At 42.6% G+C, this 17,004-nt stretch overlaps 1 protein-coding gene across 1 annotated transcript in view; it reads left to right on the top strand.

Annotated features, from left to right (window-relative positions):
- The window catches only part of col4a1 (collagen, type IV, alpha 1), a 37,617-nt gene extending 22,497 nt beyond the window's left edge, over positions 1-15,120 (top strand). The window contains exons 3-52 of the mRNA XM_010742741.3: positions 102-191; positions 286-330; positions 430-474; positions 749-811; positions 901-954; positions 1,161-1,187; positions 1,308-1,382; positions 1,509-1,571; positions 1,786-1,821; positions 1,934-1,972; positions 2,154-2,243; positions 2,385-2,420; positions 2,510-2,569; positions 2,759-2,794; positions 2,902-2,946; positions 3,046-3,078; positions 4,035-4,095; positions 4,219-4,254; positions 4,347-4,493; positions 4,621-4,707; positions 4,818-4,901; positions 5,088-5,158; positions 5,284-5,475; positions 5,620-5,788; positions 5,922-6,014; positions 6,322-6,426; positions 6,557-6,654; positions 6,743-6,893; positions 7,005-7,118; positions 7,247-7,414; positions 7,632-7,721; positions 7,818-7,970; positions 8,067-8,165; positions 8,268-8,357; positions 8,483-8,622; positions 8,966-9,092; positions 9,192-9,272; positions 9,792-9,890; positions 10,075-10,125; positions 10,208-10,393; positions 10,509-10,642; positions 10,865-10,937; positions 11,075-11,146; positions 11,304-11,432; positions 11,534-11,632; positions 11,719-11,931; positions 12,023-12,200; positions 12,285-12,399; positions 13,077-13,249; positions 13,450-15,120. Coding sequence (XP_010741043.3) covers positions 102-191; positions 286-330; positions 430-474; positions 749-811; positions 901-954; positions 1,161-1,187; positions 1,308-1,382; positions 1,509-1,571; positions 1,786-1,821; positions 1,934-1,972; positions 2,154-2,243; positions 2,385-2,420; positions 2,510-2,569; positions 2,759-2,794; positions 2,902-2,946; positions 3,046-3,078; positions 4,035-4,095; positions 4,219-4,254; positions 4,347-4,493; positions 4,621-4,707; positions 4,818-4,901; positions 5,088-5,158; positions 5,284-5,475; positions 5,620-5,788; positions 5,922-6,014; positions 6,322-6,426; positions 6,557-6,654; positions 6,743-6,893; positions 7,005-7,118; positions 7,247-7,414; positions 7,632-7,721; positions 7,818-7,970; positions 8,067-8,165; positions 8,268-8,357; positions 8,483-8,622; positions 8,966-9,092; positions 9,192-9,272; positions 9,792-9,890; positions 10,075-10,125; positions 10,208-10,393; positions 10,509-10,642; positions 10,865-10,937; positions 11,075-11,146; positions 11,304-11,432; positions 11,534-11,632; positions 11,719-11,931; positions 12,023-12,200; positions 12,285-12,399; positions 13,077-13,249; positions 13,450-13,531 — 4,797 coding nt within the window. The 3' untranslated portion in view covers positions 13,532-15,120. The remainder of the gene's footprint in view (positions 1-101; positions 192-285; positions 331-429; positions 475-748; positions 812-900; positions 955-1,160; positions 1,188-1,307; positions 1,383-1,508; positions 1,572-1,785; positions 1,822-1,933; positions 1,973-2,153; positions 2,244-2,384; positions 2,421-2,509; positions 2,570-2,758; positions 2,795-2,901; positions 2,947-3,045; positions 3,079-4,034; positions 4,096-4,218; positions 4,255-4,346; positions 4,494-4,620; positions 4,708-4,817; positions 4,902-5,087; positions 5,159-5,283; positions 5,476-5,619; positions 5,789-5,921; positions 6,015-6,321; positions 6,427-6,556; positions 6,655-6,742; positions 6,894-7,004; positions 7,119-7,246; positions 7,415-7,631; positions 7,722-7,817; positions 7,971-8,066; positions 8,166-8,267; positions 8,358-8,482; positions 8,623-8,965; positions 9,093-9,191; positions 9,273-9,791; positions 9,891-10,074; positions 10,126-10,207; positions 10,394-10,508; positions 10,643-10,864; positions 10,938-11,074; positions 11,147-11,303; positions 11,433-11,533; positions 11,633-11,718; positions 11,932-12,022; positions 12,201-12,284; positions 12,400-13,076; positions 13,250-13,449) is intronic.
- Positions 15,121-17,004: the final 1,884 nt, after the last annotated feature.

The raw sequence follows: 17,004 nt of genomic DNA, 5'->3' as shown, positions 1-17,004 counted from the left end.
ATATATGTTTTGTTTTTTGTGGTTGACATTGTTCCTTCTAGTCTCAGGTGATCTAAAGATTTTTGTCCTTTTGTCCATCGACCTTCATCTTTGCTTCACAGGGTGAGCGCGGATTTCCAGGTCTTCAAGGTAATATGGGATTCCCAGGAATGCAGGGACCTGAAGGGCCTCCAGGGCCAATGGGCTCCAAGGTCAGCACTGCTACACACACACACACACACACATCAAAATAAATAACCTTAAATGACTTTGGGTTGATCTAATTTTGTCATTTATTTCTCACAGGGAGATGTGGGCGTACCTGGAGCTCCTGGACTGAAAGGCGTGCGGGTAAGTAACCCTTCAAAATGATTATACAGTATGAGACTCCACAAAGTACTGCTTGTGTTGTAATGAGACAGTAAAGGTGATATGGTTGTGATCTTGCAGGGTCCTCCTGGTCGGGCAGGCTTCCCAGGAAACCCAGGACTACCAGTAAGTCCCTTTGATCTGCCTTCATGTCTCACATCCTGCAAACAATCCAGTAAATTCACCCCACGACCATAAAAATGTCGACTAACGTGCAATCAACCACTACAAAGAATTACTCACTAAATCACACACTTTTAGATGATGCTATTTCTTCAGGCTACGTTTTAATTGTGGATGATGTCTGTGGTGTAGAATGGTCAGGAAGCTGCAGAGACTTTGTCATCGTGTTAACTGCAAATGGTCTCAAATTGTCAAATTTGTGCACTCCTACTCTCAGGGCATCAATGGAAACGATGGCCCACAAGGTCTTCCAGGTATCCCAGGATGCAATGGCACTAAAGTAAGTCTCTTCTAAACGTTCTACTGTGTTTATTCAACCAAGCTTTTGTGTCTGATTGTATTCTGATTTTGTTGTTGTGTGTGTTTCAGGGAGACAGAGGAAGGGATGGTGCTTTTGGTATTCCCGGTCTTCAAGGACCTCCTGTAAGCAACCGTGACTGGCACACATTTGAGTTATTGCCATGTCGTATAGAAACAATGTCAAAACTTTCTGGAAGTTGGTTTCCATTCTGAACAACTGCAGTTATAACATAAGAATTACAAGATTCCTATATGACATAGCAATATGTTACCTAAACAGTATGTATAGTCATCCTGTCTGGTATGTCACTACTGTCCTTTCTTCTCAGGGCATCCCGGGAATTCCTGGAATGAAGGTCAGCTGAAATTTATTAAACATCTTCTGTGTAAATAACCAGTAAAGTACAACGTCTCTTCCAGTACGATGAGACAAACGTGTGCTACAAAACCATTTATTCTGGTTTTGTCTCCTGCAGGGTGACCCTGGTGGTGTGATCGGAATTGTTCCTCTGAAAGGAGACAGAGGATTCCCCGGCACGCCTGGATTACATGTACGTTGTTGTTGTATACGTGTGTGTTCCTGAACATGCATACACGTGTTTATGTGCGTCGAAAGAAAAAAACAACTTAGACAGTGTAATCAGGATTTTCTTCACACGCACGTCTTTGTCTTCCAGGGACCAAGTGGACCTCCTGGACCTATCGGACCTCCAGGACCACGTGGCTATCAAGGACCCAAAGTAAGTTACTTCTAAAGGGATGGACTGTTTATTATCCTACACAGTCATTGATATTGGTTATACTGAGACTTATTATTAAATGTAATCTAAACAATTTGAACTCGAACAGGCGAAAATTACAAAGCAGAATAGATCTATAGATTTATAAAGATGGCTGATACTGATGAGATACAGGATATCAGTTTGTTTGACTAATTGAATAACTGTTTAACAGGGAGATCCTGGCATCCCCGGCCCCCCCGGAGAGAAGGTAAGACTCCTCAAACATAACGATTTTACAGCTGTGAAACAAAAGTCCACCATCCTATGCTGAGATCAGCCAGCTGAGATGTCATAGACATTTTTTTTTAACTTCCCTGCAGGGCGACAGGCTGGCCTTTGTGAGTGAGAAAGGAGAGAAGGTGAGAAATCTTGTTTTTTTCTGTAAAACATTCATTATAAAGATAGTGGAAACTCTTCTTTCATCTCATATTTGAAATGTAAATAGGTTTTCAACATTAGTTTCTGATAATTAGTCGTGACTATATCCTGGAATTGTGATACTTGGATTTAACGTTTTTCTTTTGTCGTCTCTCCCTGCAGGGTGATCAGGGAGTTCGTGGCCCACCTGGCCCTCCTGGAGGACCTCAGGGAGTGGAAGGCAAAACCACAATATACCTACCTGGACCACAGGTACTCACTCACTTCTTTCAAAACTGAGCATAAATTGTGTGTTTGTTTATTTTTCATGCATAAATAACTCACAATTGTGAAATGTTTGTTTTTATCTTTTACATTTAATATTATGTCTGTTTGCCTTTTTTATTCTTAAAGGGTGAAACAGGATTTCGTGGTGACAAAGGAGAAAAAGTGAGTGACTTTATGACATTATTATTGTGCACACAGGCCGGTTGTTATCTTGTAGGTCAACTTTTTGAGACACCTCGTGTTCTTTACAGGGCTTTTGCATCCCGCATCTTCCTGGTATCAAAGGTGAAGCTGGACCACCTGGGCAACGAGTAAGTGTGCGATGGTCCATTTGGTAAAATAAATGAAGAGAAAGTTCAGCATTGGTTGTCATTGGTAAGAGTTGTATGGAGATTTGTCAAAGGTTTGAATGTAACATGGAAAATATACTTGTTTCCTGTGTTTCCATTTCAAGCAAGTGACAACAAAACTAATTAGAGTGTCTCTTTCTGTGATTTCAGGGTAAACCTGGCAAGGATGGAGACGATGGACTAAAGGTAACAATAACTTCCTTTATTATCCACTTATTGTATGCTACTGTCCAACTGCTGCTTTTATATTCTGAAATATTTAGAGCTAAACATACGTATTTACGTTCATACAGGGAGAAAAAGGTTTTACTGGAGCTCCTGGATACCCTGGCTCCCAGGTAACTAATGCACGTTTTATTTACTCTGAACACATTAAAGGTTTTAATCTGAAACTTAAATGATCTTGGAGACAAACTAAATGTTTTGTCTTGTTTCAGGGTGAAAAGGGAGAAAAAGGACCACCAGGTCATGTAAGTAAATTCTCACCTCTCTCTATTTTCCATTTTATTCTATGACTCTCTCTCTATATATATATATATATATATTTCTTTTTCACACCCACTCACCTGCAAAGAGGGTGAATTAAAAAAAATCAACCAGCAGATGTCACCACATGTTCAATCAGTTAAAATGTTAGGGCCACTACTGTGAAAGAATTATGTTAAATTACATCACTTGAGCCAAGCCTGTAGCTTTTTTCCTTTGGTATTGTCCCTGGAAAATATGAGTTTGCACGCAAATTACTTTAAGCAAAATGTGTATGATTACAGACAAATTATATATGGTGTGTATGGTATGGTTTCTAGATTAAAAATAAACTATATAGATTACTAAGAAGAAGAAGAATGACTAATAAGAAACTATATAGACCAAATCAGGCCAGTTAAATAGACATTTAACAAAAGGATACTGTGTTTTCATATCCTGGAGGTGTGAAGAGTATTAGACCATCATTTAGTGAAGTATAATTAAAAATTACTGTTAAATAAATGAATTAAATTGGGCTGGGAGTATTCTGACTCATACAAGGGTTGAGCTCTGATACAATCAAACCTCTCTCTAGTGATGTAGATGTTCAGAGTGTGTCACTGTGATATCACTGTTGAGTGTGGTTAAAGGTACAACAGAGCACAAAGCACTTCTGATCCAAGTGGTAACCTCCGTGGCTGCGGTAGTACTAAAACCTGCAGTTCCTCAAATGGCCACTTGAGGTTGCTCTCCATACGTCCCCATGTTTAAAATGTCAAACTTCATAACAGAAATAAACATGTTTACAGCCTGGTACAGTTTTAGTAATAGTCAGTGTTAGAAGGCGATATGACAGGTACCTGAGCAGATCAGTGTAATAAAACATGAGCTTAATCTTAATCAGTGTGTATGTCAAAATGGACATGCATCACTGATCTCTGTCGTTTTCTAATTTCAGGGTACTGGGGCCCCTGGTGATCCAGGTCCTCCTGGTTTCCCAGGTTTACAAGGAGAAAAAGGTAAAGACAGGCCATCGTATGCCACCAGATACACATAAGCACACATAAACATAAACCTACCTTGGATCAGTTCTCATGATCACCACGTGTTTCTTTCTGTTTTGGTTTATTCTTAATCTACAGGTTTTCCTGGTCCTCCGGGAGAGGCAGGTCCAGCGGGTAAAATAGCACTATATTTAATATACATATTATATATCTATGTATGATTTGAATGCTTTAACACTAACTGGTTTGCTTGTATTGTACTACAGGTCAAAACATTGAAGGACCTCGTGGTGAGAGAGGTCAGAAGGGAGACTTGGGTCAGAAGGGAGACAGGGGTTTGGAAGGAGAGTCTCTTGTTGGACCTCCAGGACAACCAGGGTTACCTGGACCCCCTGGACTACCTGGAACACCAGGTATGCCTTATCCTTGAATATAATTCTAATTTTTTAAATGACAACCAAGGACACCTACATGTGTATCCACAATTGTTTTAATAATAACCTAATGTGTGTGTGTGTGTGTGATATGACATGGCCACAGCTAAACCTACTGACTGTCAGAGCATTCAGAAAGGATCTCCTGGCCCACCTGGACCTCAAGGGTTACGGGGGGAAGAGGGACAGAAAGGTAAGAAAAATATAATCACCGCTGATTAATTCGAGTCATCAATAAATGAATCTTCGAGGTGTTTGAGGTGACACCTTTGTGGGCATTAATCGACATTTCTGTCATTCCAGGTGACAGAGGAGATACATGTGTTCAGTGTGAAAGTTCTGGCCCACCTGGACTACCTGGCCCCATCGGCCCTAAAGGAGACCGAGGTGAGTCTGGCCACCAAATTTCCCAGAAACAATTGGAGCTATAATACTGCTATGATACTACTACTACTACGATGGTACTTTGCCATTGTCCATACAATTGGATATTATCTTATTCCACCACACCTGTACTGTATATTCCACCCATTGTAATGAGTTAATTATGTACACTTGTCCATTTTCTGACAGGACCTCCTGGGCCTGTAGGCAGCAAGGGAGACAAAGGTCAAACTGGCACTCCTGGACAACCTGGAAGAACTGTGAGTAGATTGATGCCAGAGATGCTGTCTGTTTTCACAGTTTATCACTCAAGGAAAATGGAGCATGTTAAAAATATCAGAATATGTCATAGATAATTCTTTTTTTTTTTTTTGCCAATGTGCAGGGATCTCAAGGCGATCCTGGTTTGATGGGAGCCCCCGGTGCTGTTGGTGAGCCAGGGGACATTTTCGTAGCTCCTGGTCTGAAGGGCGACAAAGGTCTGCCTGGCCCCACAGGAACACCGGGGCTACCAGGGCTGGATGGACAGCCAGGGAGAGAAGGCCTCCCAGGTATACCTGGCCTCAAAGGAGAACCCGTAAGTGTGTGTGATTTGTTTAACGGGGCAGACCCTCGGGATAGCATAAGATCCACTAGGGCAGAACATTTCAGCATGGAGTTTCTTATCTGTAGCAAATGTTGTAGTCGACTGGAAATCTACATTCTCTAATCTTGCTTTCAGGCCAAAGAGGGAATAAAGGGTGAGCGTGGACCAGATGGAGACCCTGGTTTTACTGGGCCTCAGGGAGAGAGGGGGCCACCTGGCGTGCCAGGCTTTGGTCGACCTGGAGAGCCTGGAGAGAAGGGCAGTGCAGGAAGAGCAGGAATTCCTGGAGCTCCTGGTGTACCTGGTAGGCATAAGATCCACACAAAAAGATCCACAGATACTGTAAAAAGATGGACTCATATAGTCAAAGAGAAGTCAAACTTGAAACAACACACACTGATACTGCTACTGTACATTCATTGCTTGATAACAAACAGGTACAAAAGGTGAGCCGGGTACAGGTGTGAGCAGTCCTGGAGCTAAGGGAGAACCTGGAGTACAAGGAGAAACTGGAAGACCTGGACTTCCAGGTGAGTAACATCATAGTCAGCATGTTTTAATTGATACTTTGATATTTTGTCATTTCAAAATTATTTGTGAACACAATTTTGTCTTCGATGAATAAACTAATAGTCACAATAGCACAATATCCTGTTTGGACAAGACGGGGAGCTGTGCGAGATGTTCATTGGTCTAACCTCAGACCACTAGGATCTTAAATGAGGACTCACAGAAATACATTTCACTATAATTTATCATTATATGTGACATAGATTCGTGTATGCATATGTGAAGATTGTTGGAGATTGATACCATACAATATGTTGTTGGCTACAGGTGACAGAGGTCTGGCGGGAGACCCAGGGTTACCAGGTTTCCCTGGACAAAAGGGTGATCCCGGACAGCCTGGAATTGGATTACCCGGCCCAACTGGTCCTAAAGGTAAGTCAATCCATCTTGACCCCATTCCTCCTCTCCATGGATGCATCACAGGAAATGTAAACAAATGATAAATAATACAGCATATACATGAGCAGAACAAAACAGAGATGCTTTTCGTCCATGTTTCTAGGTAACAGTGGAATTCCTGGAGCCCCTGGATTACCAGGAGACCGAGGAAAACCAGGGCCGGACGGCTTGACCGGACAATCTGGTTCACCTGGACAAAAAGTGTGTATTTTTCTGCATACTTATTTCATTGTCATTCAGCATTGGCGAAGCTGAAATGCAAATTAGTGCTTATGTCTTTTCTTTGCAGGGTGAACCAGGACGGGGTCTTCCAGGGCAAAAAGGTTTGCAGGGCAATCCAGGAATTACAGGCTTTCCAGGAGAGAAGGGTGGCATTGGACTGCCTGGTATTCCTGGACGAGAAGGCCATACAGGACCACAAGGGCCTCAGGGAGTCAAAGGTATGGCAAGATGCGTTAAACAACTCGTAGAGAAGCTTGGTTGGATTTATTCCATGCCACAAAGACCTATCTATTATCCTATAATGTACAAGACTCTTTCTTCAAAATTAGGTGAGGTGGGAGCCCCAGGACCACCTGGACTGGTTGGCTTGCCAGGTGCACCAGGAAAAGGCTCGCCCGGAGCTCCCGGACCACAAGGACCACCTGGAGAGCCTGGACCATTCGGTGAGCACAAACTCAGAATCCAAACATACTAACAAAATCTTGACATTTCGTGCATACATGGACACGCATGGATGGATGTCATTATTATGACAAGAAATCACTACAAATATATCTATATGTGTGAACAGGTATTGAAGGTATAAAAGGAGAAAAGGGCTATCCAGGTCCTTCTGGTCTGGACATGCCTGGTCCTCAGGGAGAGACGGGAGCCCCCGGGTTCCCAGGAATGCCGGGTTACAAAGGACTGCCAGGGCCACCAGGCTTAGCAGGCAGGGATGGACAGATTGGAAACCAAGGTGAGAGTGACGAACAGCAAACACATTCACAAGAAAAACCAAAAACCTTTTCAAAGGAAGAGTTCTTCATTATTTTTGCACAAATAAATAAAGGGAAGTCCCAGATATTATCAACATAATGTTAATTATGAGCTTTTAATGTGAAATATCTGCCGAATTCGATTTTTTATTCACAGTAATCTCACTCTGAATGTGTGTCTGTTTGTTTACTTTCCAGGTCCTAAAGGAGAAATGGGGGTTATAGGTACACCAGGAGTACCGGGCTTTCCTGGACCACCTGGTACACCTGGAAATCCTGGTGCAAGAGGTGAGGAAGACCTAAATGTCTTCAGCTTGTCTTGCATACCTTTTTTTTAAAATCATCAGCCATAATGACTTCTATTTCCCTATCATCTCTCTTCAGGTGATCCTGGTTTTACTGGATCAAGAGGTGATAGTGGAGAGCCTGGACCTAAAGGAGAAAGGGGAGATCGAGGTCTTCAAGGACCTCCTGGGAACATGAGCAAAGTTGAGATGGAGCATATGAAAGGGGATAAGGGAGACATTGGAGACAGAGGTATAAAACAATATACTGATCTTTTTCTCCACGAGAATATATGTGTCACATGGGGATTTGCTACAAACAGCACCATTGGTTCCATGTTTCTATCAGGTAACCCTGGGCTCACTGGACAGAAGGGCTTCCGTGGACTTCCTGGAGACCCTGGAATGCCAGGCAAAGACGGAGAGCCTGGATCACCTGGACAACCAGGTGACCACCTGAACAGCATTTTAAAATGTGTTAAATTCACTCTATGAAAATGGAGGAAAAATAAAATACATATTCATTTTTCAATCTCACGATGTATCCCAGGTGAAAAAGGAGACTCCGGTTTCCCTGGAGAACCTGGCAGGATGGGACAAACTGGACAGAAAGGCAGTGTAGGAGAGATGGGAATACCAGGTAAGAACGTATAAGTTAAACAAACTTGTGTGTGTCAGTATTAAAACAGCTGTGGTGAGAATCTTTCAAGCAAGTGAATTTCACATTAAACTGCATTTTGCCTGCTTGTGTGTGTGTTTGTGCAGGTCCGGTCGGTCCAAAGGGTACTAAAGGAGATATTGGTACAGCGGGACATCCTGGATTCAGAGGCGAAGATGGGCAGAAAGGAGACAAGGGTCTGGCTGGTGAGCCAGGTATTGGGATCCCAGGACTTCCAGGAGAAAAGGTAATTCCACTAGCTGTAACAGTGATTATGTTCTTTAAAACATAGGCAGAGACTTGTAGCTCTACAAGCTTGACTGCTCATCCTGTGAGAACAGATAATTGGACATTTGAGCACTTGCAAGGCTTGGACAGCTGTGAAATTATAAGTACAAAAGAAAACACTATCTTACTATTTGTTAGAAGTCCATCTACCCCCACATAACTGCAGTGCAACCACAAATCGCCGCTAAGTTTCTAAGTTAAACTGGCGCCCAACAGATGGAAATGTCAGTGATCAATGTCTACCTGTCTTTCTATTCCCACCTCCTCCTCATCGTCTCCTCATCATTATTTTACTTTCACAGGGTCAAACAGGTCAGCCAGGATTCCCAGGAATTCCAGGAGAGAAAGGTTTCAGGGGTCATGAGGGTATGCCTGGAAAGCCAGGATTGCAAGGATCCAAAGGAGACAAAGGAAGCATCGGGTATACAGGTCAGATTACAGTCTCCTATTTGTCTTCAACACTCTGTATATTAATCATTCATGTTGGTATTTCATGTGAGTTCTTGTTGTGGTGTGTGTGTTGTACAGGTCAGCCAGGTAGACCAGGTGAGAAGGGCACCCCTGGGCTGCCAGGGTCTTCAGGAGAACCTGGTCGTGAGGGTCGTCCCGGTAAGTAACATAATTATTTAATCAGATAGATGGACAAATCTCCACATAATAACCACAGCAATAATTTCATTCATTTCTAGGAGGTTTGCTACATCATTAGGTTCACAAAGAGATTATTCTGTAAAACATCGGTGGGGTGAATAAGTGAGGCGATGGGAAACAAAACTAACCGGAGAAAGATGAGTGTAGTGTAGACAATTGCGACACGTGCTGCTTCCCAAAGCTCCTGAACTGCGGTAACTTCTTAAATAAACCACTGTAAATATAAAGTAAAATAAAATAAATATATTCTGCTGCTGCTTGGTCTTTTCATGACAACACAGTTAATCAGGAATACGTGGATTAATTAAGCGAAGCCTTCAAGAACAGCAGCCAGGTTTTTCCACAAAGCTCTATGACAATTCAGGGAATGGTACACTCAAATCAGATACAGAGAGGATTCGTGCATGCATCCGAGCTGTTTATTTAGTCCTGCCAGACAACAATCAGTAACAAGTGTGTAAACTTGTTCTTTTTCAGGTGAAGGTGGCTTGCAGGGACCTCCTGGTCCTCCTGGAGAGAAGGGAGAGCCTGGAGTTGACGGCATCCCTGGATCCTCAGGAGACAAAGGAGTTCCAGGTTAGTGTCAGAGGAGTCTACATTATTAGTACTATTACTAACTGTAATAGTCCATTGATTTGCTTGGCCTGGCTTGACATGTTCCTACTGAGTCACTCTGGCTTGGAACAACCACCACATACACATTTTAACATTCGTGCTCTGATGGCTTTTCAGACTACTTTTTATCGGTCCTTCTTTGTAGGTATACCTGGACGAGGTTTCCCTGGGCCACCTGGGGCTCTTGGTGTCAAAGGTTAGAGCCCTTCTATCATTGATTCATTTCAATCTCTCAATCCAAACAGAGTTTCATCATGTGGCCTTCTTTCTCTCTCCAGGTGACAAAGGTAGTACTGGTTTCCCTGGAACTCCAGGTCATCCAGGCATCCCTGGTTTCAAAGGTGATAAGGGATTTCCAGGCTTGCAGGGACCCCAGGGTGAGCCAGGAGAAAGGGGGCACCCGGGTATCTCTCTCGACGGCCCTAAGGGAGACAAGGGAGAAACAGGACTGCCCGGAGAAGCAGGTATGCCATGCCATCATTATGTGTATGACGACCTGTTACCAAAATGTAGTTCAGTGTAGAGCCGGGCTTAAAGTGAAACATGTTATCATGTGTTCCTCTTGTCTTTATCAAACAGGAGTCACAGGAGAACCAGGACCCGCTGGTGTGCCAGGCAGAACCGGCCTACAGGGAGAAAAAGGAGACCAGGGTAACCCTGGTTTCCAGGGGGAGACTGGACATAAGGGTGATCCTGGAAGTTCTGGATTACCTGTATGTCCTTTTCCATAACTTAAGCTGTACATTAAACACACTGATTCATATGCATTCTGATGAGACAGCTGATAGTTGCATGTTAGTGCAAGTATTATCTTGCAGAATATTGAGCATGAGCAAGTTTTTAGAGAAAGACTCATGAACGTGCATGTAGCTCAATCTTGTCCTCTTCAGTCCCTCTTGTAACTTTGTGTATTTGTGTGTGTGTGTGTATTACAGGGACACCCTGGTCTTCCAGGCATTGATGGACATAAGGGAGAGAGGGGATTGCAGGGTGTCCCAGGATTCCCAGGTGAGTACAAATAGTGTGATAGTCTGACTGTGTGTTCATGTGTGAAAGACAGCCGTCTGTTTTTCTGAAAATATGAGATAAAAGATCTGTTTTTATTCAGATAACTGAGAATTTAAATACAATATTTCTGAATTTAGGTACAAAGGGTATTGTTGGGGACATTGGAGTCAAAGGAGAACTTGGAGACAGAGGATTCCCAGGAGAAAAGGGTAAAAAAAAAAGAGGGCAAACCCTTCAAAGTCTTTATATATACACAAACATATCTCTATCTCACTAACTAGAATGGATCCGGGCTTACCACCATAAACTGCTAAAAAACTGTGCAACTGGAAAATGTCTTCTAAAAATATATTATCTATATTTCAGGCAATGACGGTCCCCCTGGTCAACCTGGCCCACACACCTTTATCAAGGGAGACATCGGGTTCCCAGGGATTCAAGGTTTACCAGGACCCCAGGGACCATCTGGGTTCCCTGGACAGAAAGGACAGCTAGGTAACATTTTTCTTAAAAATGTGTAATCGCCTCACCTCGCTCACCTATTCCCCCATATCCATTTTTCTGATCGCTTCACCATCTTTCCTATTTTCTCTCAGGTATGACCGGTATTCAAGGGCCAAAAGGCGAAGATGGCCAGCCTGGATGGAACGGTCAGCCCGGAGGCAAAGGAGAGCCTGGTCTCCCGGGGCCGCAAGGTGAGAGGCTCACAGGGATGAAAGGTGTGAGTAAGAGTTGTTGTGTTATCGCTGTTGTTAACTTATTCATTTGTCTACGTCTTTAGGACCCAGAGGATACCCTGGCCCCCCAGGACCTGACGGTGTACCAGGTCAAGTGGGTCAACCCGGCCCCTCCTCCATGGATCACGGGTTCCTGGTAACCCGTCACAGCCAATCGGTGGAGGTTCCACTGTGCCCTGAAGGAACCACGCCCATATACGACGGCTACTCTTTGCTGTACGTTCAAGGCAACGAACGCTCTCATGGACAGGACTTAGGTGAGAGACACAATATGAGAGAGAAAGAAAGAAGGAAAAAGGGAGGACGATTTGTGGGATGAGTTACATGTCTCCTTGATCTGTGTTGTAGGTACGGCAGGCAGCTGTCTAAGGAAGTTCAGCCCCATGCCCTTCCTGTTCTGTAACATCAACAATGTGTGCAATTTTGCCTCCCGTAATGACTACTCCTACTGGCTCACCTCCCCTGAGCCCATGCCCATGAGCATGGCACCCATCACTGGTCAAAGCATCAAACCCTTCATCAGCAGGTATGTCATTTCCATCCATGTGCTTCGATTTTAGGTAGATACAACGCTCAATTAACTCACATGCTGTCATGTATGTGTGTGCAGGTGTGCCGTGTGTGAAGCCCCGGCCATGGTGATAGCCATTCACAGTCAGACCATCATGATCCCACCATGTCCTCACGGCTGGGACTCTCTATGGATTGGCTACTCCTTTGTCATGGTAAGACGAGACATGATCAGATCTCAGTGCGGATATATGTATGTCACCGAAGCTCAAGTTGTGAAGTTTCGGTACAACCTTCTTGTGATACGTGGCAGAATCGAAAATATATATAAAAGAGCTGAATTAATAATAAATAAACAATGAAATTGCAAGAATATAAGTGCGGATCAGGAGTAACCCTTTCCCTCCAAATAAGTTCTGGTTCCTGAGACAGACAACATTAAATAATCCTCTGACCTACTGGCTGAGTTGTGTTGGCCTAATATTTTCTGAGGTAGCTTTAAACTGTTGTTGATATTGGTATTATAGATATATTTGTTTATATCCAGGAAGTAGATCAAGAAGAATTACTCATATGGATACAGTTTTTTTTTCTTGATCAGTGTTTTAAGACGGGTAGTAGGTGGACAACTGTTAATATTATACCACAATAAGCAAACATTAAAAAACTCTCCCTCTCCACATTCCCATCTCCAAAACTCTTCCACTTACCCTAACAATCGGCGGGAAATTATAAAAATAAAAATATACAGACGTGCATTTTCCCAACATCAATAAGTCTATGCACGCACAAAGTTATGCATCAGCACACCCACAGTAATCTACACAACTTTCTTCACAATACCTTTCATTTGAGCTCTTTCCATTGTGTGTGTTTGTGTATGTTTGTGTAGCACACCAGCGCTGGTGCTGAGGGTTCGGGCCAGGCTCTGGCCTCTCCTGGTTCCTGCCTGGAGGAGTTCCGCAGCGCTCCATTCATCGAGTGTCACGGCCGCGGGACCTGCAACTACTACGCCAACTCCTACAGCTTCTGGCTTGCCACCATTGAAGACAATGAGATGTTTACGTAAGACAGAAACACTGACACTTGATGAGTAACTTTGTGTTTTTGCTGACCTCTGGTGGTTTAACTTTTCATCTTGCTGCAGTGACGTAAAGGTGTAGCTTTTGGGTGTGGTTGTAGGTGCAACAAAGCACACTTTAGAGTTGAAAAAGGTGTTATGATAAAGATGGACGTCTTATGTTTTTCTCTCTGCCTCTTTCCAGGAAACCTGTCCCAGCAACACTAAAGGCAGGCAGCCTCCGAACACACATAAGCCGCTGTCAGGTGTGCATGAAGAGGACATAGACCACAACAACAACAACAACAACAACAACAACAACAACAGTCCTCCCTCCTGACCTGCAAAAACCGCATGCGTTGACGTCCTCGACTTGCCTTTACTTCCTCTTTCCAAAGGATGGTGCTATTTCCCTGCATGTGTGAGAGGAGAGGGACAGAGATGTGGTTTGCAGAACAACCAGAGATTGAACATTACAAACCAGAACACACAGAGACCAAGCGGCCTTTTTTTTTTTTTTTTTTTTTTGCTCCACACAGAACACTTAACTAACATGATCACAACGCGTCTCTAAAGAATTGCACCCAGTTTACCACTGCACTGAGTTCATGCCGCGAAACTGGTAAACTGGTGTTCATTTTGGGGTTGTTTGTGTAAGTCAGGTGCTATTCTTACTTATCGGCCTTATTCCATTTTTGTTTTTCCTTCTTCCTTCTCTTCCACGCCACAGCATTCGAAGATATAGCCACATATTATTTTAGACTTTCACCTTTTTAACTTGTTTAAACGTACTAATGTAAAGGATGGGACTGACCACTGGTTACAGACGCTTGTCATTTGCTAAAAATCACCATAATGCTTCCCGAGACCGATATATAACAATCACTCTGTTGTAAATATAATGCATTCCTCTCCAACACAGTTCAACATACTCTCCTCAGGTTATTCTTGAATTACTTTGTGTGTTATTAAGTCCATTTTTTTTTTAATTTATAAGATTTATGAGAATATGTTGGACTTGTGTATCTGAGACTCCAGTGATCCAAAAAAACAGTGTTTCAACATCTGACAATCAGCGCCTTAGTAACATAAAAAAACAGCACTGAAATAACATTGGCTGCGTGTGTGTGTGCGTGTGTGTGAGTGTACATATATGAATGGATTTGAGCTGCTTGGAAGTGGTGTGTGTTTGCATATACGGTGCAATGTTGTTGCACAACCACAAAAAAAAAAATAGACTTTAGCATCACCTTCCCTACACCTTTACTCCGTCAGAGCCTTGTGTATAACAGCTGTGTGTTAAAGGATTTACTCGTCTCACGTTACGTGAACCAAATGTTTCTTCTGATCCCAAAGAAATGCACATGTATATATACTTACGCATAATATGTACTTGCTATTTTGCTCATGTACTTGACTGTTCCCGGTTGTGAATTACTGTTATTATCCCTGTCGATTCAACGCTAAATTGATTTTTCTTTATCCGAGTCGAACACGGACAGATGAGGAGGACTGCATTTACAAGTGTCTATGCAAGTTGAGATGCTTTAAAAAGTCTTAACATAGGTTTATGTTTTGTTTATCCTTTAATATACAGTATTTGGACATAACTTGGTTAGTAGGTGGAAGGTCTTGTGTTACTTTCAAAGCTATTGAAAGTACACCACACTGAGCGTAACCTGGTTTTGTTTGTGTGTTGTGATAGACTGCTCCATGAAGTGTATAGAGTATTAGCAGTGTTTGGCATCATAAAACAAACTTCAGATTTCAGTGGGAACAATCTTAACTAATTAACAAACAAAAAAGTGTCAACATTTTCTATTTTTCCACATCCCATACTGTGTAATTCTTGCAATAAAGTGATTTGTAGAATATTCTTATTAATTTATGACAGGTGTTATTTTGGTTTGTGTGTGTTCAAATGTGACGTGAAGAGTTCTAATACAGTCCCACTGCCACAAGAGGGCAGCACCAGCACACCTTGTAGGTAAGTTGCTGATGATTCATGATCTCAGAGCACTCTATTCGGGTGATTTTTTTTTTTACTGCCATTCCAGCAAGAGGCAGCAAAAGCTGACCTCAAATCTACCTTGAACCCTAATTTAAGTGCAGCCTCTGCACCAACACTTCCACAGTGCGATGCAGCCAATACCTCAGCACTTCTGCTGGGACTATGGCCAACAAACCCGTTCACCCCGTGAAAACACAAACAGATCAATACGCTCCGCAGAGAACCAGATAACCCCTCCTTTCATCTCCACTCTCGTCTTTCATCTATTACCGGAATCCTATCCCTCGTTTCCTCTCTTGTCGCCAGACAGACAAACAGAGGCCTTGACCCCATGCTATCTTCATAAACATGTCTAACAAGGCCTTGACCTCTGACCGGCACATGCAAGGTCACTCAGGTGGGAGTCACACTGGATGGCCATACAACACGGAGAGGCCAAGTGGTCAAATGACAGGCACAACTGAGAGCAACGGCCTAATGACCACGATCAAGATCATTCACCACGAGGCTGAAATGTCTGCAGTTAGGACGAAGGCTGTTCAAAGGTTAAAGCAGATGACACGTCGACTTAAAAGCCGTATCAGTTTGTTTTTGTTATTCTCGAGTGGCGATCGAACACGTGAGCCTGCTTTACGACTGCGTTTGTACATTAATGACGCAAAACTGACTGTCTGTCTGGTTGTCTGGTGTTCTTACTGACACACATGCCAGACAGTTTTATAGCAGTTCATGCCTCAAATTATTTTCATGAATGAATCATTTGAGTCCTGGAGACGTTCATTTCATGCAGCACAAAGCGAACATGGACATGCCAATGAGTTAAGTTTTTAGCAGCAAGGATGAAAGGAAAGCTTTTTGACATGAACTTACATTTATGATAAACAAAACCAATTTAAAAGTTATTAAAAGTTAGGAAGCGTTCAACTATAGTAAGTACTGTATTCAACGAAAACAGGTCCCATTCAAACATCTGAACATCATCAATGCCGCTCCTCTTTAAACAGTAATATCACTTGGATCAATGCTATGATGCCAATTTATCATAGACAGTGATCACATTTTTGTTGCCACTGCTATTAAATGTTTGTATGTATGAACGTTAAATAAATAAAAATCAGTTTTTGTACTATCATAAGAATTAACGACAGACCAATATATTTATTTTTTAGTTTTTTGTGCTGTTTTTATTTTATAAAACTTTAAGAAATAAAAAAAACAACATTAATAATAGTAATACACACGCTAATAGACACACACACACACTGTGTGGTTAGTGCCGCCCCTGCTCTGCCTTCCTCAGGGGCTTTGGAGTTCAAAACTTTAACCTCTTCAAGGGTTTTAATCCTATCGGTTGTTTGCTAACACTCCTAATCGAGCCCCACTTTAAGAGTTATAATCACTTTCAGAGAACTGGAAAGTATGCTGGTAAAACTAAGGTGTGATAATCTGCCCAAAATGTCGCTTACAGAAGCAAAAAAAAAAAACACATAACAAATGGATCATAATGACAAACTGTGCTACTTGTTTGTCGGCCTTGACACTTGCTGAAACATGCTGATGGAGTTTATTAATATATGTCGAACTGATAACGAGACCTTGCTCCAGATTGGTCCTGTAACTTAATATGTCATGTTTTCCAGTATGTGTTTATAATACAGCAGAGGAATGCATCAGGAGATTAGTATAACCCTGACCTTTCTCCTGAGTGGATCAAGCGCAGAGGGCACAACCTCTGCCACAGCCCCCTTG

This window comes from Larimichthys crocea, chromosome XVIII (genome assembly GCF_000972845.2).
Source record: "Larimichthys crocea isolate SSNF chromosome XVIII, L_crocea_2.0, whole genome shotgun sequence".
Taxonomy (NCBI): domain Eukaryota; kingdom Metazoa; phylum Chordata; class Actinopteri; family Sciaenidae; genus Larimichthys; species Larimichthys crocea.
The sequence above is the reverse complement of the archived record's forward strand: the minus strand, read 5'-3'. Positions and strand labels throughout refer to the sequence as shown.